The 21,171-nt window shown below is 40.1% G+C and overlaps 1 protein-coding gene across 2 annotated transcripts in view; it reads left to right on the top strand.

The window, feature by feature from the left end:
- The window catches only part of ppp1r13l (protein phosphatase 1, regulatory subunit 13 like), a 44,239-nt gene that overhangs the window by 13,736 nt on the left and 9,332 nt on the right, over positions 1-21,171 (top strand). Inside the window, exons 1-7 of one of the 2 annotated variants that reach the window (XM_017698954.2) lie at positions 5,530-5,557; positions 13,445-13,540; positions 13,764-13,879; positions 15,605-16,265; positions 18,394-18,486; positions 18,655-18,734; positions 20,468-20,831. In XM_017698954.2, coding sequence (XP_017554443.1) covers positions 13,504-13,540; positions 13,764-13,879; positions 15,605-16,265; positions 18,394-18,486; positions 18,655-18,734; positions 20,468-20,831 — 1,351 coding nt within the window. In that variant the 5' untranslated portion in view covers positions 5,530-5,557; positions 13,445-13,503. Of the gene's footprint in view, positions 1-5,529; positions 5,558-13,444; positions 13,541-13,763; positions 13,880-15,604; positions 16,266-18,393; positions 18,487-18,654; positions 18,735-20,467; positions 20,832-21,171 lie in introns of those variants that run through there. The other variant, XM_017698862.2, reaches the window with a different exon arrangement.

Genomic DNA, 21,171 nt, shown 5'->3' on the forward strand with positions numbered 1-21,171 from the left:
TAGGTTTTAAGATCATTGTCAGTGCAGTTATGTTCCATCAATGAATCAAGGTCAAGTTTTCACATTGCTGCATAGAGCTCGATGGGATCATGTGTTATTATAACAGAGTGTTAAAGAGAGAACACAGCCTTCCAAACGTGGGGAGATTACCAAGAGCATCAGACTGTAGAGTATCTGTGTCACTATCAGTCAGGAAGAGGCTGACCTCAGTGTTTCAAATGAAAATCATTGTGTTATTATTTAACCACTTTAAACACCCTCCTGTTTGTTTGAGCTCTCTTTACGAAGCTGAATCAGTGTCAGTCCCAACTTTCCATGTGGCATTGGAATTTTAGCACCTCTGGAACTGGTTTGGTTTAATGAGTTGTTATTGTTTTGTATTATAACTTGTTAGAGATTTAACTAGCTGCTTGATTCAGAATCCATGTAGTTTCCACAAGTATATAAAAATACAACACAGTGCATAACTGTTGCTGTTGGCAGGTGTTATGTTCTTAACATGAGATTCATACTGGATTAAAATCACTCCCCAGTTATTACTGTCAGACTGTAAAACTACACACTGCAGATACATACTGTGTTAAAATCACTCCACAATTATTACTGTCAGACTGTAAATCTACACACATACTTTAGATTCATACTGGATTAAAATCACTCCACAATTATTACTGTCAGACTGTAAAACTACACACACTGCAGATTCATACTGGAGTAAAATCACTCCCCAGTTATTACTGTCAGACTGTAAAACTACACACACTGCAGATTCATACTGGAGTAAAATCACTCCCCAGTTATTACTGTCAGACTGTAAAACTACACACACTGCAGATTCATTCTCGAGTAAAATCACTCCAGTTTTTCTTGTGAGATTGTAGAAGCTACAGAAACATTATATTCATAATGCATATTGTGGATTCTTTCTGGATTAAAATCACTCCACAATTTTTTCTGCTAGACTGTAAAAACTGCTGCAAATTCAATCACAGATCTTGTTAGTATTCAATTAAACTGTAGTATCTCTCCAGGTAAACCTAATCTGGTTTGAATACAGCTAAATTATAGTATTGTGTAGTGTCACATGTTGTTATATAACAACAGCACTAGTAACAGCGTAATATTGGTGGGATTATGAACATTTCCTGGCTACTTGGTGAGAGGAACTGTAGTGGGATTTAACAAACCAAGACTGTTCAAATAGTGCCTAAGAGAAGCAGAGGAAGTGGTTTGCGGTACACAAGTGTGGGAGTAGCAAGAGATGACCCTGAGAAAAAGTGTTCGGAAGATCGAAAGCCTTCCTAGGAACTGCTCTGAATAATTAGGGTTGGGGAGAAAGAGAGTGAGTGATCGAGAAAGTGACAGAGACAGGGAGGGAGACTGTCTGAAGAATGCTGTTCTGAATAACATCTGTCACTACATGACCGCATCATCTTAATCATTTAATCCTCCCTGATTTCCACAGCAAACATACAATAAACCAGCTCCTTTTTAACAGAAGGAAACAGAGTAATAATTAGGTGTGGGAGATATGCCAAAATATATCATAAATACCATACTTCGACATTTTCATATTACACAATGTGCGTCACAAGAATTAGTTTTTCTGAGGTTTAATAAGACACACAGACAAAATGGAACATGTAGTGCTACATTTAAAATTACTATAGTGATAATAATGGTGTTTTACCTACTGCACCGCGCTAAATCCAGTTAAACGGGCCTAATTATGCTCACCTTGTATTGAAACATGGTAGTCAGTGGTTTTTAAGTACTGGCGAAATTCATGATATGCTCAGAAAAGTCACATAATTGATTGCGATAATGATAAAATAGTGTTGTATTGCCCACCCCTTACTATATTTACCTGCTGTGGGCCCTACATTTGGGCTGAATTAGAAATAATCCTGAGCAGTATGGATTATATTTAATATTGCTCTATTTTGCAAATATACTGTATCTTGGTATGAAATGATATCTCCGCTTGTATGAGTAAAACTCTAACAGTTGGTCTCTTCAAACGTTCTTTAGTGTTTAAAAGGGAACTTTGCCTGGTGAAATGGTTTTTCAGACTGATGGAGAATGTGTTGTGTGTTTGGACACTTTAACCGTCTCTAAACTTTAATGATATTCTTTAGGTTTTTTCATAAAATGCATGAATTTGGTCAATTTGTAAAACAAGGCTTTTGGTGAGATTGTGTTCATTGAATGGATCGTGAACTCAGAAGTGTACAAAGACATTGTAGATGTAAAACCTGCAGAAGAAACTGTTTGAGTACGATCTGAAAGTCACCAGCTGCGTTTCGAAACGTCTTCGAATGATCAGCCTAAACTAGAATTCAAAATTTCTTCATAATTCCTGTACCAACCGCTGTGAGCAATGCTGGCTTTCACTAGAATGGCACATTTTAAATGAAACCACTCTGAATCACTTTGTTTACATGTAATCGATGTAATTATGCAGATTGTGCAACTATGCAAATTAGTGGGAAAATGTGGAATCCTCTTTAAAATAAATCCCACTTGATTTGACGTTTTGTCTCCTAACACTTTGACCTTTTAAGTATGGCACAAGTATCCAAATATTTTTGGGGCCACACAGCACTAATTGGCAGTGAGCTGAATTTAACTGAACTGGCAATCAGGCTGCGCCTCTCTAACGATGAATACCTGCTGCATTGGTAATCAGGGGTGTGTGTTGTGGTCCGAGCTGTAGAGAATAACTCATGGTGAAATATGAGCCAACATCACAGAGAGGATAAAAAGAAGAAAGGAATATGGATGAAGGAGTGATGTGGATTGTATTGAAGGGAGTTTTTATGGAGTACCGGTTTGACTGAATGACCTGTGACTCAGTGTGTCTGTGACTCTAGATAATCTTGATGTTGCACTAGTCAAATATAGATAATGGCGTCAGGCCTGACTCAACTCGGTGTGGCATAGAATGGAATGTAATCAACAGCACACATTTACACACTGTCAGCTGGCAGCCATGTTAACACTTGCAGGTCTTTTCAACCCTGTTTTTTATAATGTCTTGCATGCAATACATTGAGTATTTGTCTTTGTCCCTTCTCATTAAAATCTGCCCTCAGAGTAGGTAGTGTGCGTGCATGTCCATGCTGGTCATAGGGAAATGGATCAGCATGTGTTTCCCATCACTGTATAAAAGGAGCTCCATGCTGCCTTTGTTGTTGGATGTACTGATATGGGGTGACACTTTGCCATACACATGTCATGGAAGACGTCATATGCTTTCATGAGTTGTCTTTAGAAATGGACCAGTGATCAATGATCAGTGTTTTTGGGGCCAACACCGACTGGCCATTAACTGATACTGATTAAGGGTGGGGCTGGATGCTACATTTATAGATGCAGAAGGCAAACAACACTTTTTTTGGGATCTTCTTGGCCATAAAACACAATTGTTGTACGGACAAATGCCATGATACAATATTACCTAATGTTAGTTAGACTGTGGGTTAGCAAATTGCCACTGCAATTGCTACTGACATTTTGACTATGAAACAGCAAGAATAAGTTAATTTTTTCCCACCTGTCAAGCAGAAACAGAGCAGCCACACCCTTTTAATCTTTTTTCATGCCTTCAACTCTTTCAACAGCTGAAGTCAGCTTGTTTTTCACCAGCTTCTTGTTTGATTTTCTTCTGTTACACCTTCAGTGGTGCAGCAGTTACATTCTGTCACCCCAGGCTAGCATAACCATTAGCTGCACTCCATTCCACAGGATCTCTAAGCAGTACTGTTATGTTCCCTAAGCACTTCAGCACTGGATATCGGTTAAGGGAACTGCAGTTGATAGTTTTATTTGACCTACATCATAATCAAACCCGCATCTTCAAGAGACCTGCAGTGACTGATGGGTAAACTTTCCTGCAGCTTCCTGTGAAGTAATAAACCATTGTTCAGTACTCCCTCTGCAGTTTGAAGCTCCCTTCCAACAGTGCTTTTGCAATTGAAATAACCAGAGCCCACGCGACCGGCGCTGCTAATGGAACAAAACGGTCTTCCTGCTTCTCTCTCTCACACTCACACACACACACACACACACACACACACACACACACATTTTTCAACCTGTGGTATCCCTTGATCAATGGCAGCTGGTTAAAATTAAGTGGATTAAAATGGAGTTTATGTACGTATTAACATAGCGCTGCTGTCTGACCTAAACCTCATATCTCCAGAATGATAACTTTACAGGAGAAGGAAAAAACATACTTTACTTTTAATGTAATGGAATCAATGGAACCAGACTTTTTTCAAGTCCTTGTGGCCCTTTTCTTTTGGGCCTTGCTTCATTAAATTTACAAGCAATGTAAAGGACAACAGACGCTTTTAAATTATGTTGAAAACTGAAACATATGAACACAAGGCTGTATTAAAAAATATATTGTATCGATACAGTATCATATCAATGTGTCTGCAGTCTGGACACATCATGATGTTACTAGAAGTCTTGGCGGATGCACTTTAAGAGTTATTAATAACAATACTAAGAATAGTAATAAAACAAAATATCAGTAATAGACTAGAGTCTAGAGTCTGAAGCGATAAAAAGTGAAAAAAGTTTAAGATTAGGGTTTGTCATATAAAATGTAAAGCAAACTCGGTGTAAAGCAAACTCCTACTCTGTAGACCGTATAGTAGTTACTGTACGTAAGGACACTGGTACAGAGGCCAAAACTAAAGTGGCTCCAGTCTCCAACCTCCATGGTTTGTCTGTGCATGTTCCTGGTTGTATGGTCTGTTTATATTGAACAATAATCATCAAAATGTTGAAATCTCTCCTCATATTGCCAAACATTGTCACTCAGTGCTCACCATCTCAGTGAAATCACGACGTCATCTTGGAAGAAACTGTGGTTAAGAAATGACTGACGGATACATCCTGTCATTAAAAAAACAAAAGATAATTCATTGTTATTCATGAATGTTGCACAGAGCACAGATTTGAGCACCTAGAATAACGTACAGCTTACTCTGATTATTAACCTGATTCATGAAACTGTCGTAAGACTTTAAAGCAAGAAGTGAAGAGTACAACTGATTACTCAGCTTCTGCTTTGAGGAAACAGGCTCCACAGACTAGTCCCTTTTTATATGTCCTTTATATTCATATGTTATTATATGGGTGATGCACCAAAAGGAAGAACACTCAATCAAAACCAACATTCAGGTAGTACTTGGCCAAAACTGAAAAATACAAAGAAAGTTATTTTATTTAGAATTAGCTGTTTTATTTGTGAGTCCCCGGTCGGGCAACAATGGTTCACTCTTTGTGGAGTTTGCATGTTCTCCCCGTGTCTGCGTGGGTTTCCTCCGGGTTCTCCGGTTTCCTCCCACATTCCAAAGACATGCAGTCAGGCCGTTTGGACATGCTAAATTGCCCCTTGGTGTGTGTGTCTGAGTGAATGGGCGAAAGGCAGGATACACCCTGGACAGGTCGCCAATCCATTGCAAGGCAGACAGACACAATGACAGCTGAGATTCGCTCCAGCACCCCCCATGGCCCAGACGGAGAAGCAGCTTAGAAGGTGTGTGTGTGTGTGTGTGTGTGTGTGTGTGTGTGTGTGTGTGTGTGTGTGTGTGTTTGAATTATTGTAATGATGTTGCTTGCTCAAAAATGATAATCACCACATTAGGAAAGAACATTGTAAAATATACAGGACTCATTTAATTTTAAATGACCTGCAAGATAAAAATTAAATATTTGAAAGTAAAAGTAAAATAATGAAAATACAATACTTCATACCATGTACCAGAAAAGGATGGCATTCCCACTCCAGTGGAGCTCAGAGTAGACCCACTACTCCTCTGCATTGAGAGGAGCCAGTTGTGGTGGTATGGGCATCTGATCAGGATGCCCCCTGGCCGATTCCTGGTTGGGGGTTTACCAGGCACGGCTTACTGGGACGAGACCCCAGGGTCGTCCTAGGACCCACTGGAGGGATTACATCTCCAAGTTGGCCTGGGAGCGGCTCGGGGGTCCCCCAGAATGAGCTGAGAATTTGCAGGGGACAGGGTCATCTGGGATTCTCTGCTCTCCCAACTGTTATCTCAACCCTGGACTAAAGATGATGATGATGCTTCATTGTTTTCCAAAGACATGTAATACTGAATTACCCTTTTTTTAATGTGTAAAGCTTGTGGACATGGCGTTAGAACTCCCATCTAGCAGTCTGATGTTCTGTAACGTGCGAACAGAATAGCAGACGCTTCCGGGTAATATGAGGAGAATTTAATAACCAAGAGAGCCAAAAGGATCCAAAAAGGAAAAAACACAATTCATAGTCAAGAGTCCAGTCCAGAGACTCAAAACACAAAGTAGTCCAAGAAGGCAAAAATACTTTAGGGCAAAACAGAAATGGGTCACACTAGGCAAAGGGTCGAGACACGGAAAACACGATAGGAGAAGAACGCTCAGTAACTGCATAGAACAATACCTCGTGAAGATTCCAACACAAATCTCAGCTTAAATTTTGTAGTGCATCTCAGGTGCAAGAGATCAGTAATCAGGCGACTGTGATCGCTGATAGGTGCAAGGGGAAACCACGTGATCAGTCTGAGAATCTTGGCGGTTGAAGTCTTCTCCTAAGATGGAGTCGGAGAGCGCATGATCCGTCACGTGGTCTCCCCAAGCACTCTGGGAGATGAAGTGTATTATGTATCAATGTAAATCTGCCTGTGAGTATCAGTAACTATGTTTCCATCTAAAGGAGTTTTTTGCAAAATGTAAGTATAAGTATTAGGCCTGGGCAATAGGGCGATGTAATCAGAGGTCGCCAGTGACGGACTAGTAACCCATTGTTGATGTATGAAAGGCGATAATCGCTGTTTTGGTAAAAGAACGGAGGTAGAATTAGAGAGGACTAATTGACCATTAAACAGCTAGAAAAATACATTGGGGAACTGGGGTTCATGTTTATGAAACATGCAGGCCCCAGTTTGGGAGGGAGAGAAAGGGAGGGATGGAGAAGTCACGGAAGCCAAAGGTGCACACGTTGTAACATGCATTAAATCAAAAATGGAAAACTGAGAAATACATTTTTCATTTACAAGCTAAAACTAATGTCACTATAAGTCAGTTTGATGGATACGTAAAGCATGTCTTTTATTGCTCTTAATTTGTTCGGAAAGTGTAAGTAAACAGCTGATGTCACTGTCTTGAAGTGCAGAGAACAGCTGTATTACAGCTCATAGCAGACTCACGGCAGTTGGTGTGAGTCTAACAGCTAACAGTCTCATACTGTTGGTTGACTCAGTTGGTTGCTTCTGCAGGTGTTGCGGATTGTGACTACCTGCCCCTCGGGCCTTGGCTTCGACCTGTCCAGTACATCACTCAGCCAGTAAAGCAGGATTCACTGCCATAGAATAAAACAGCACTGTCAGTCAGAGAGGGTTAGTGCGTCAGTACCTGAGGCTGTAGAGAGAAAAGCAGGTACTTTGTGGATTGCAGTTAGATGGTGTTTGCTGAGAGAGTGGCTGATGAAACATTAGAACACTGGAGTGATGTCATGCCATGGCAGTGTGTTCATGCACCATGTGTGTGCCTCAATGCCTCTGTGGGTGTGAGCGGTTCGGGGGCGAAGCGGGATGGCAGAGGCCTGTTTAAACTCGAACGCTTTACTGTTTCTGAAACCACAAAATGAGTGGATGCCTGAGCTGGCTTTTGAAAGTGCAGTCATGCCCTGAGTGAGGCAGAGAGAGCAAATGACGGGGAGAAGAAAATGAGGTACTGGGAAAGAGAAAGAGAGAGAGACTGAGATAAAGAAAGAGTGACCAAGAGAGAAAAGATGGGAAGAAGAGAAAGAGTTTGGGGAGAGGAATAGAGAGAGAACAAGTCAGAAACAGAGAGAAAGAAAGAAATAGAAAGGGGAGAGAGAAATGCAGAGACAAAAAAGTGAGGAGAAAGAGAGATAGGAAGAAGAAAAAGACATAATGGATAAAAATAAGAGACTAAGAAGAAAAAGAGAATTATGAGGAAGAGAAAGGGTTAAGGGACAGAATAGAGAAAGAAGGAGTGAGAGAGAATGACAAAGAAAAGAGAAAGAGGTAAGGGTAGAGAGAAAGAAACCGAGAAAGAAAGAGCAGAGGACAGTGAAAAACAGAAAGATAGAAAGAGAGATACACAGAGACAGGAAGAGCAAGAGAGAATAAAATGGGAAAAAAAGGGTTAGGGGACACGAGAGACAGAGAGAGAGACAGAAAGAGAGACAGAGAGAGACGGTGAGAAAAAGAGCGATAGAGAGATAGAGAGAGAGCACAACAAGAGAGAGGAGATGGTTGCGAAGTTGATGCAGTGGTAGTTTCAACACCAGCTCTGGGCTCAGAGAATTATGGGACAGTCAAAGAGGTCCTGAAAGGAGAAAGGAGCTGAAACTATGTTGAGGTAATAAAGCTGCCCATAAAGCTGTTTCACACACACTGGAGCGAAATGCCAGTCGGGCTTTTTCTTCCCTCCTATTGAAACTGTAGCCTGTCTTAACTAATGTATATGGTTTGGTATGTTATGTTTAAGTGCAGCCTTCAGTTTACACTAAGACCTGTAGACACACCTGACTTCACTTCACTTTGGTCCAGTGACACTGATGCTGCAGCGGTTGTTTGAGTTGTGACTATCATGAGAAAATGTTGCATCTCCCAAAAGGCAAGTTGCATTAAAGATGGGTACATATACGTTTATAATAATAATATGTGTGTGTGTGTGTGTGTGTGTGTGTATATATATATAAAAAATTTCACAGTCCTGTTATCACAATAAGCAGAGTGTGAAATGTGAAAAGAAAGTAGGTCATGCATTCACCGAGACTTCATTTAACTGGATGACATTTAGTAATGTTTGTTTCTGTCAACTAGGTAGCTAATGTTGCGGAACACATGTATTTTGTTCATATTTTCTCACTGGAAAACATTTAAACTCTGCTTACCGCAGCCATTTGAATGTAGTGCAGTACATCTTTTCACTGACGTATGATCCATTCAGTACAACATAATATAAACCACAAAGATGGCTAGGAAAGATAGCTAGTAAACCAGTCTGATTACTTTTGAAGCAGTTATTATATATAGGGCAATTAATCATCAGCTACAGGCTGTACTGCACTATCTGGGCATAGTATAGAGACACACCTCCTGATTATTCAGTTCAGGTGTTTCAGCCATATCCATTACTAACAGGTGTATAAAATCAAGCATATAGCCATGTAATCTCCACAGACATTGGCTTTAGAATGGTTTGCACTGAAGAACTCAGTGAAGTTTAAATGGCATGGTCGCAAGATGCCACCTCTGCCACAAGGATCAGCAACAGTTCATTCACAAAGCAATAGACCTTACAAACTCACAGGGCAGCGCTACAGAGTAGCCTGTAAAAATGGCCTCAATGGTGGGAGCTGCATCACACACTTCAGAGTTTGAAACTGCCTGTGGAAGCAACGTCAGCACTGGAAGTATGTATGAGGAGCTTCATGAAATGGGTCTCCATTTCCAAGCAGCTGCACATGAATGCGAAGTGCTGACTGCAGTGGTGTAAAGCATGCTGCCACTGGACTCTGGAGCAGTGGAAATGTGTTCTTTAATCATGCCTTACTATCTGGCAGTCTGGTGGATGATTCTGGGTTTGGCGGATGCCAAGAGAACACTACCGACCAGAATGCACAGTGCCAACAGCAAAGTTTGGTGGAAGAGGGATAATGGCCTGGAGCTGTTTACAATGCAGCATTGTAGCAAAAGGAAGAACCTTTTATCTGTTCCAGCATGACTGTGCCCCTGTGCACAAATTGAGCTCCATAAATACATGGTTTGATGAGTTTGGTGTGAAGGAACTCCAGTGGCCTGCATAGAGTCCTGACCTCAACCTCCCTGAATTCCTTTGGGATGAATTGGAGCATGGATTGTGAGCCAGACCTTCTCAATTTATAGTGGTATAGTTCTAAGAAAAAAGTGGGTATACTATAAATCTGAACCAGTCCAGCACACACGGTCACCAAACTCTCTTTCATCTATTTTAAAATGGATACAAAATAAAAAACCTAAATATTTGGGGCCAGTCATGGGCTGGAGGTTAGGGAACTGGCCCTGTGACTGGAAGGTTGCCACTTCGATCCCCAGCGCCAACAGTACATGACTGAGGTGTCCTTGAGCAAGACACCTAAACCCCAGCTGCTCCCCAGGTGCCATGGATAGGGCTGCACACCGCTCCGGGCAAGTGTGCTAGCTGTCCCCTAGTGTGTTTGTGCTCACTAGTGTGTATGTGGTGCTTCATGGGTGGTTTAAATGCGGAGGCGAAACTTCCCTGTCGTGGGACTAATAAGGATCGTTTAATCTTAATCTTAAATAGTTATACCTTTTCCACTTGACATTACTAATTTCTAAACCATTTCCATATGTTTTGACTTCGTTTTGACACCAGTCTATCTTTTACAAAATCACTAATAGCCTACTTTGCTGCTAAGATGCAGCATATTTCGCATAGCTGACATTCGCAAACCTTACTCAAGGTTCGTCAATGCGTCATGCTACTAGTGTAGAGTAGCACCTCACACTAATAATTATCTGAATCAGCATTCACAGCAGTTTTCAATCACAGTGTGTCTATTTTTACCTCTAATCATATCACCATGTCTATGACTGTCTGCAAAAGTGAGCTTAATCAATATTGCACCTGTAGCAGTCAGTATACAGAAACAGCCCAGTAAAAGTCAGTATGCAGTGTGTACATGCTAATACAACTGCCCATACCAAGGGAGGTTCCTTCATGTCACACTTGGTGCAAGTAGTAATGCGGCTCTTGCTGCCTTTCAGGTAGAACAGCTGAAAGATTAGTACTGTCAGAAATTTTTCCGAAGACAGTAATAGCAGAGTGCCACTGAGGTTCTCATACCACAGTACAGTCTTCAAATGATAGCTTGACAGTATAACGAGCTGGGGATTTTGATGAAATGTTCAGTGTGCAGTAGTTAGAACTGCCGAACTGTAGTTCTTGACACAGTAAGTATTTAATGAAAGACGCACACATAGACCTACTATTAGGTTTAATTGACGAAAGCAGAAGTAAAAAAGAATTCATAGAAATTTGCTCCCCAGCAAAAAGTCATGTATTATAAGAAATATTGAAATTTGAGATCCAAATTGAGGTTCATGCTTGAGTTTCATTCTTTATGCTGGTGTACTTTATTTTGTTATAGATTCTACTGTATTTTTAACTCTCATGCGAGATTGTCTGACATGCCTGTGAGTTAGGGCTGCACAATACATTGTTTGCCAATTGTTTATCGCAACCTTTGCGATACTGATATTTCAGAAAGCTACAATATGCAAATGAACCTTTTAACCAATCACCAGCCTAGCCTTTTTACCATTTTTTAACTGATTGGTTTAATAAAATAAGGTAGGAGTAGGCAATATTGACAAAATACTATATCATGATGCTTACAGACATTTTTGCGGCACACGATAATATGCTACAAAATGCTACAGGCTACAGGCAAAATGTGTCAGTAGTGTCACATTTAAAAACCATTAAACTCTAAATATGGTGATTATTATGCAACATTTTACATTATGCACTGCACTAAATTAGTGAATTAGACACAACTAATTATGCTCTGTTTGCAATTTATCATTCAGTTGGTGTTCTTTAAGTACGGATGATATCTGCAATATGCTCAGAAATGCCTATTGTCCATCACAATAACAATTAAATATGATCAGATCACCTAACCCTCATACAACCCCTGGCAAAAAGTATGGAATCACCAGTCTGGGATGAGACATTTCAGACATTTTATTCTGTAGAACAAACTCAGATCAAAAACATGATGCAATAATAAGGTCATTCCAAAGTGCAACTTGTTGGCTTTCAGAAACACTAAAAGAAATAAAAAAAAAACATTGTGGAAACAAAGTAAACGTTACTTTTATTGAGCAAGCACGGGGAAAAAATATGGAATCACTCAATTCTGAGGAAAAAAATATGGAATCATGAAAAACAGATAAACAAAAGAACATTTAAAATACATCACTAGTATTTAGTTGCACCACCTTTGGCTTTTATAACGGCTTGCAGTCTCTGAGGCATGGACTTGAGTGACAAACAGTACTCTTCATCAATTTGGTGCCAACTCTCTTTGATAGCAGTTGCCAGATCAGCTTTGCAGGTCGGAGCCTTCTTGTGGACCATCTCCAAACATCTGTTCAATTGAAAGGATGAGAAAACTGTCCAAAATGTCAATGTAAACTTGTGCATTGATAGAAGAATTAACCACAGTCATCTCCCCAGTGCCTTTGCCTGACATGCAGCTCCATATCATCAAGGACTGTGGAAATTTGGTTGTTTTCTTCAGGCAGTCCCCTTCATAAATCTCACTGGAACGGCACCAAACAAAAGTTCCAGCATCATCGCCTTGTCCAATGCAGATTCTTGACTCATCACTGAAGATAACTTTCATCCAGTCATCCACAGTCCATGATTGCCTCTCCTTAGCCCATTGCAGTCTTGTACTTTTCTGTTTAGGTGTCAATGATGGTTTTCTTTTAGCTTTGCTGTATTGAAATCCCATTTCCTTTAGGCAATTTCTTACGGTTCGGTCACATACATTGACTCCAGCTTCCTCCCATTTATGCTTCATCTGTTTAGTTGTACTTTTTCGGTTTTCAAGACAAATGGCCTTAAGTTCTTTGTCTTGACGCTTTGAGGTCTTTCTTGGTCTACCAGTACACTTGGCTTTAACAACCATTCCATGCTGTTTGTATTTGGTCCATATCTTGGATACAGCTGACTGTGAACAGCCCACATCTTTAGCAACCATGCGTGAAGAGTTACCTTCTTCAAGAAGTTTCACAATCCTCTCTTTTGTTTCAAGAGACATTTCTCTTGTTGGAGCCATGGTTCTTGCCACTCCACTTCGTCCAGCAGCTCTCCAAGGTGTCATGACTGCAGGTGTTTTTAACTGCAGACTAACGAGCAGATCTAATCTGAGGCAGGTGTCCATTTAGGGAAAGGAAACTGACTGGGTGTGTCCTTATTTTCTATCTCCAATTTGAGTGATTCCATATTTTTTTCCTCAGAATTGAGTGATTTCATATTTTTTTCCCGTGCTTGCTCAATAAAAGTAACGTTTACTTTGTTTCCACAATGTTTTTTTTTATTTCTTTTAGTGTTTCTGAAAGCCAACAAGTTGCACTTTGGAATGACCTTATTATTGCATCATGTTTTTGATCTGAGTTTGTTCTACAGAATAAAATGTCTGAATGAGTGCTCATCCCAGACTGGTGATTCCATACTTTTTGCCAGGGGTTGTATAAGGCATGTCACAATCATATATATGTAGCAGTACAATACTGGCAGTTTAATACTAATCTTTTGTTCATGTTGTGTGATCACAGCTGACTTTGATGTGTCTTCTCTTTACACCATCCAGAAAGTGCACTGAATAAGTGAGAAGTTCTATTGTACGTGTCTGAATAGAAGCCCAACGACATGAGCTCTCAAGACAACTTCGGCAGCAGCATGCTGTGTGAGTATCAAACACAATCTGCTGTATTTGCCCTTAAGACATCATAAACCTGTTGCAGCAAATTTACTAATAACTGTTGCAGAGAATTTTCTTTTTATTAACTCAGTTGAAGTCACATGGTTTCAGACTAGGCTTGAACTGACATGACTTTACTTCCCGTTAAGAATTTAATAGCTGTTTACACTCATGCCCTCTGTGTGTCTTTCTCTGTGTCTGTCCACAGTCCAGACCATCAGTGATGACCTGAATGCATCCTTAGCCACAGCAGATGAGCTGTCTCGTGAGTTTAACTCTCTCTTCCAGGAGATTTCTGCTCCTCCCCAGAGCTCTTCAGCACAGGTACCACAGGCCTCACTCATTCAGAGTCACCCACTCCATGTTCTGTTCTGTGCTGTTCTGTGAATTTGTTAATTGCATTTGTCAGAACACTGGAGCCCAAAAGATAGATCAGCCTATTTTTGACCTGCAATTTTATTGGTACAGTGCACCGACAATAAATGATTTATACATTTTTCTATTTTTTAATGACCATTTTAAAGTGTGATTAATATTGAATGGGATGTAATTATATAGGGGTGAGCGCAAGAAACGGTATCACTGATTGTGTTTACATGCCCTTAATTATCTGATAACTGCAGAAAATCAGATTTTGTCAGTAGTCCATTCAACAGGTTGGAACCTGTCAGTAAACTCACAGAAGAAGACATGACACAAACATTTTATTCTTTGAGTTTGCTGCTTTTTTTTTTAAACATTGAGTCACTTTAGTGGAAAATATAAATGTATATCATCTATGAGACATTTTTTCATACATTTCTTCATTTTGTTAAGTATGTAGTTGGTTTCAACATCACTGCAAAAGTTTTCTGTTGCCATCTCGTGAGTTCTGTGTTAAACGCTGGTCTACACATACAGACTGAGCCGATGACTGAGCTAAAATCCAGCTTTCTTCATCATTCATTCTCTTAATAAGATTTATGCTGAGTATGCTGTTTACATGACATTTGAATAATCAAATAACTACCAAAATCTGATTATGATCAGAATATTAAGTGCATACAAACTCATTTTTGCTATGAACTGTGTCACAATATGCTTATATGACCATACTATGGATATTGTCATTATATTAGACTGACCATCTGCATGTTTCATTACAAAGACAGCATAATTTGCCTTGTTTAATGGGATGCAATAAATGAAGTATATAAAACGTTAAAGGACTCATCATGGAAAAATCTTGAGAAAACTGAAGTTTCTTTAGTGTGTGGAAATAAGGGCCCACTCATGGGTATCTCATTTACATTTGCAATGGACATGTCCCAATTTGCCCTCTTATACATATAATTGCTCTACACCAGCCCTACCCACCCCAACCCCCGTTAACCAAAGGTTACAAAGCCTCAATGTCTAAATCACAAGATTGAAGAAAAGGGAAAAAAAACGTGAAAATTGAAAATGAACAAAATGGTATAGCTTTTTTCAGGTGGTAGATTGATCTGATTATCATACTGCACAATTTTCCCAAGACACTGGCTGCTTCAGAAATAATAATACTATAGATCAGTGTGTACAGAAAAAATAAGTGCATCCACTTTAGTGCAAGTGTTGCTGTGTGCAAAGTTCTTAGTATTAGTATCATTGTTATTTTGCTGATTTTGCTGATATTGATATTATTGATAGTCACTTTGATTATTTAACTGCAAATCAGGCATTTGTCAGGCTGTTAAAATATTACGCTCAAATGTGCATGCACGTCTGCCAGACTAGAAAACTGTTGAAGTTTGTGTTTTGTGAAGTTAGAATTTACCACACACAATTTTGATAAATACAGTCCTTTGGTAAGGCAATGTCCCCAGCTGTCTGTGAAATGCCTACTTGCCCCATTGTTCCGGCAGCCATCATTGATGAGGTTTTTCTATGACAGCGAATGATATGCTTATAATGATTCCAGTTCATCTGTATTCTCTTGGGCTCTGTCACCAGTATCATATTTTCTTTGTTCTTTTACATTCGTAACTTTATATGTTAATGTAACAATTTTATTTTACTCTATAATGGTAGAGCATCAGCTCCAAACCTCAGGCCACCATCAGCTCCAAACCACAGGCCACCATCAGCTCCAAACCCCAGGCCACCATCAGCTCCAAACCCCAGTTCACCACCAACATCAGCAGTGCCAGCAGCAGCAGCAGCAGCAGCAGTGTTGGGGGCAACATGTCTGGCTCCTCTGTCACTATGAGCAGTAGATCCACCATGTCTCTACCCCAGACCTCAACTACAACAAGGTCTACAGAGCCCAGCACTCGCTCAGTGGATTCCACCTTCACCAGCGGCAGGAACCCATCCTTCTCCCCCAGCGCTCAGACTACCCAGGCCTACCCATACACCTCTGCCCAGTCCCACAGAGTCCATGGGCACCTGACACCTCCTAACCTGTCCCCACTCACCCAACGGCGGGCCTCACCTACCCCTGTGAGATCACATGAGCGGAGTATGAGCGGATCCTTCAGCTACTCTGAGCTCAATCCTATGCCCAGTCAAAAATATGACCACCAGTCAGCTCCGAGTATGCTGCAATACCCAGCCAGTCCAGTGGCTGGATATGAATCATCCAGCACAGGGCGAAGGTCTCCAAGGATTGACCACGTTGCCTCTCCCAGTCCTTTAAGTCAACCAGCTGCAAGCACGCTGCCAAGGAACTTCATACCCTTCAAACCTTCAGGTTGGTGTAAATGCATACCGGTCAGATAAAGAGCAAACCTGTAGGGCAGCAACCAGAAACAGAGAAGGAAATTAAGTAATTAAAAAATTTTCTTATTTGAATTTGAATGTCATTATAAGCCATAAACTGGTGAAAAACAACAATATGCAACATGAAACCGCTAATGCTCACCCTGCTCACTCATCTCTCTCTCTCGTTCTGGACAAATTATATGCAAATGAGCTGAATGGTGAACAGATTGTTGATATGTGGTGTGGTAACCAAATGGGTCACACCCAAAACCAAGACACACTTAAATACAAATGAGGAGGAGGTAGAACAACATTCGCTTCTGCAAATGAGCCAGCACTCGGCAAGGGAAACAGTTCGGCTCACCGTAATGACAATGCAGCATTAACTTAAACAGCGCATAGCTACTGCTTATGTTGAACAACTGCAAAGTCCATCTTAAAACAAGCACACACAGGACTTTACTAACCTCAAACGAATGTAAACGTGGTTTTATGTTAAAATGGAAAGAATTAGAATCAAGCTTCATTGACCAAGTATGCTTACACATACAAGGAATTTGGGTTTGGTTACAGGAGCTCACAGAGCACAGTATCAAACATTTACATGTAGTGAGTAAAATAAAATACAATAAGATGAAATACAAAAAAATAAAATAAAGATAAAATAAAACATGCATTCCTACAATATCTCTCTCTCTCTCACTCTCTCTCACACACTCACACACACACACACACACAGTCGTACCTGTAAACTTTACATTGTGCAAAGTATGAGTCTGAAGTTAAAGGGTGTATAGTGGCAAGTAAGGGAGCACTATACTGATGAAGATATGGTGATGATAGTAGATAATTCAATTAGGGTGTGTTCAGCCTGGGCAGGTTTGGTTTGATTAAAACAAACTCTAGTGTGATGGATTCATTAGTGTGGTTCATTAGAGCCGTCCGAACTCTGGCACACACCAAATAAGCAGACCGAGACCCCCTGAGCAGTTGGGTCTAGGTTCATTTCAGAGTGAACTCTGGTGTGGTTTATTAGAAGTACTGTCATCTCCATTCTACAGAATCTCTTTGGTTTGAGGAAAAGGCTTTTTGTTTTTGATGCAGTTTTGATATGTGCCTGTGCTTTTAAGCTCTGAATCTGTAATTATAGAACAAATAGTTTTGGTTTTAAAATGAGGCTCATTTGACGTCATCACAAAATACTCAATATACACATTTGACTGCACACATAAATTATATAATGCATGAAGGTCCTGAGGTTTCTCTGTTCTGTGAAAGCAGTTAGCCACTCAAGGCTGTTACAGGGATTTCAAGCTGCTTTGCATCATGCAAAACAGTGGGAACACAAGACAGAAAGAACAACATAAATAGAACCAACACACTCAGCTAGAACAGAGAACATGATTCAGAAAGTTTACTGGACATTGTCTTATTGCAAGTCATAAAATCTTCCCAATTAGTTGTGACCTTTTAGTAATATGATTTTTGTTGACGCCTTTTGGTTCATTGTTAAATATGTCAGTATGAACAATAAGCAAGCCGGAACTAAAATGCAGCAATGTATGATTTTCTCTTTTAGCCTGGACAAAGAGAACAGAACTATATGTATAAACGCACCCTAAATCCACACTAAATCCTTACTAAGATTTACCTGAGTTCTCTTTGATAACTTTTTCAATGCCCTCACAATCATCAGATTCATCCACCCAGGGGTGTGAAGCATTATAGAATGTTCTTGCGCAATTACACTTTTCTGCCAAAGAGGTCTCCAAATCTCCACAGTCTTACATAATGTACAGTCATTTATTTAATTTTTTGTATAATATTTTTAGCAGTCACCGTTAAACAGTCCTGAAATCTATGGGTGCTGCACTGTCCTCAGCATCTCTGCTTCCCACATCCCTAATGATTATTTCTGTAATTGTCTAACCCATCAAATATAATACAATTAAATTGATATATATATATAATTTACATTTACAGACAATAAAATAAAGCAGCAACATTTTTTAGTAACCATTATTGTCCGCTAGATATTACAGCTTCGCAAAACTGACTAAGGCTTTATCTCTTCTTCAGTGCCTCTCTAAATCAGTCTCTCTTTCTTTTTCTTTCAGATGAGGCCATGCAGAGGCAGAAGAGTCCTTCTAAGTGGAATGAAACAGACCTGGACGTTTCATATGAGAAAAAAACGCACCACACATATGACAGTGAGTTTACAGCAGATGATTCTCCTATCAATACTAAACTGTACTATACTATGCTGTACTTTTGACCCTGCCTGAGATAAACAGAGCATATGATAAGCTCTGACTCACCAAGGCCAGGGATAAGGCAGCAGAGGGTAAAATTGTTCTCTCACATCTCCTCCCTTCCAGAGAACGAGTGGATCCGGCCGTCTGTACCTAACAGCAACTGGAGAGAGTCCAACCTGGACTCACCCTCTTCATCCAGAAAGGTGTGTTTACAAGCATGTTTGTTTAGGATCCAACAGAACAGCATAACGGCACGTTTTCCCCCGATTAGCTTAAAAGTGGAAGCCAATTCAAGTTAGCCTGCCAGTGTGAAGTGTGATTCAAGTTTATTCAGTAACAGAACACCATTGTTTTGCTTCTCTTCTCTCCTTCTCTGTGTGCTTTTGCCTTGTTTAATGACTCCTCTAAGTCTGGGGATCTGAAGAAGGCTAGTTTTCTGTGCATTCCATTTTGATTACTTAACAGTTTGTGTGTAATCACTTAATTACAATTAGTAATTATTCGATTAGGTGATTCAGTAAAATGTCCATAATGCATTTGTACTTTAATCAGACCGCACCAGAGTTCACATTTGGAATGCACTGAAATTTCAGGCATCGGTAAAAAGAAATAAAGCTTAAAAAATATTAAATGCAACTACAGTGAAATGTAAAAAACGAATAAATAACAGATCTAACAAATAGCAAATAATTTAATGGTAATGAACAAGGAAACCGTGATTAAAAGCAGCATTTGTTTTCTTCGCTCACCTGCATTAGTCAGTAAAGATACGTTCAACCAGTTTGAGCCGCAGCGGCTCAATAGTGAAAGTGTCGGCTGCTTGAAACAATTTCATGGTTGTTAAGAGGGACAATAAACAAAGCCCACAAACAGTTTGCTGAACTCTAGCAGTCCAAGAATATGGATTTCTGGATGGTAGATGGTGTCCAGCATGTGCGGTGTAGCCCTGATGAGGAGAACGACGACAACTATCTCTTGCCTACTTTCAAGCATGGTGGTAGCATCATGGTCTGGAGATTCATGAGTGCTGCCAGCACTGGGGAGCTGCAGTTCATTGAGGGAAACATGAATTCCATCATGTACTGTGACATTCTGAAGCAGAGCATGATCCCTTCTCTTCAGAAACTATTCCGCATGGCAGTTTTCCAACATAATAATGACCCCAAACACACCTGCAAGATGACAACTGCCTTGCTAAAGGTAAAGGTGATGGACTGGCCAAGTATGTCTCCAGACCTAAACCCAATTGAGCACCTGTGGGACATCCTCAAGTGCAAGGAGGAGTGTGAGGTGTCTAACATCCACCAGCTCCGTGATGTCATAGCCTGTGCAGCTCTGGTGAATTCCATGCCCAAGAGAGTTAAGGCAGTGCTAGATAATAATGGTGGTCACACAAAACATTGACACTTTTGAGCACAATTTGGACATGTTCACTGTGAGGTGGACTCACTTGTGTTGCCAGCAATTGAGACATTAATGGCTGTGTGTTGAGTTCTTTTCAGAGGACAGTAAATCTGCACTGCTATACAAGCTGCACACTGAAAAATTAAGTTAAATCCAAGTTTCATTTCTAAAGTGTTGTCCCATGAAAAGATATAAAAATATTTGCAGAAATGTGAGGGGTGTACTCACTTTTATGAGATACTGTGTGTGTGTATGTATGTATGTGTGTGTGTGTGTGTGTGTGTGTGTATATATATATATATATATATATATATATATATATATATATATATATATATATATATATATATATATATATATATATTATTTTATTTTTTTATTTTATTTTTTTTTCTGGTCAAGAAACACTGCTAGCAGAGTAATCACACCAGAGTACATTCTAATTGAAACAACAAGCCTGTCAAGTGTGAACATATCCTTAGAATGCAGGTCTAATTGAACCTCTCTCTACTCCTCTTTTTCCTTTCTCTAGGACCCTTTGCTCCGTCATCTCCAACCAACTCAGTGCTCATTGCCTAGAAACACCCGCATCTGTGTGCCACCTGACCATCCCTCACCTACACAGTCACCTTATGCCCCTCAACCCATCATTACCCGCATCTCCATCCCTCCCTCCACACCTCAGCTCCGTCAGCACAGGCCCATCCCGCTCTCTGTCATCATGAGGCTCCAGAACCCCTACTATGCTGCAGCCACCCACTATCCTCATGGCCTCCTGGAGGGGGAGATAGATCTCGGCCTGCACCGCCAGCCTCTGCCGCCCCTGCCCCGAGACTTCATGTATCAATTTCAGCCCCAGCCTTCTGAGCAGAGACAGCCTGCATACTACAGGGAAGGTAATGAATAGTCTATTCTTAGCACCGTTACAGTGAGTAACCTGATGAATATCATTGATATCACAATTCAGAATTCATAATACAACATGACATGTAAAAATATATAATATATGAAAAAAGAGGTTAATTTGTTTACAAGGTCATAATGTAATAGCAACAGTTTGAAGAACACTTTCATAATGCAAAAAAACCCTTAATCATGCAGTGTTCTGTGTGTTCATGGTTCTACACAGAAGCATTTTCTTAATTAAAGAACCCTTGAAGAACCATCTTTTAAAGATGTAGAAAGTACTGTTATATATGATGTTGAAGTACCATAACAAGAATACGTTATTAGCTT

This window comes from Pygocentrus nattereri, chromosome 7, assembly GCF_015220715.1.
Source record: "Pygocentrus nattereri isolate fPygNat1 chromosome 7, fPygNat1.pri, whole genome shotgun sequence".
Classification (NCBI taxonomy): domain Eukaryota; kingdom Metazoa; phylum Chordata; class Actinopteri; order Characiformes; family Serrasalmidae; genus Pygocentrus; species Pygocentrus nattereri.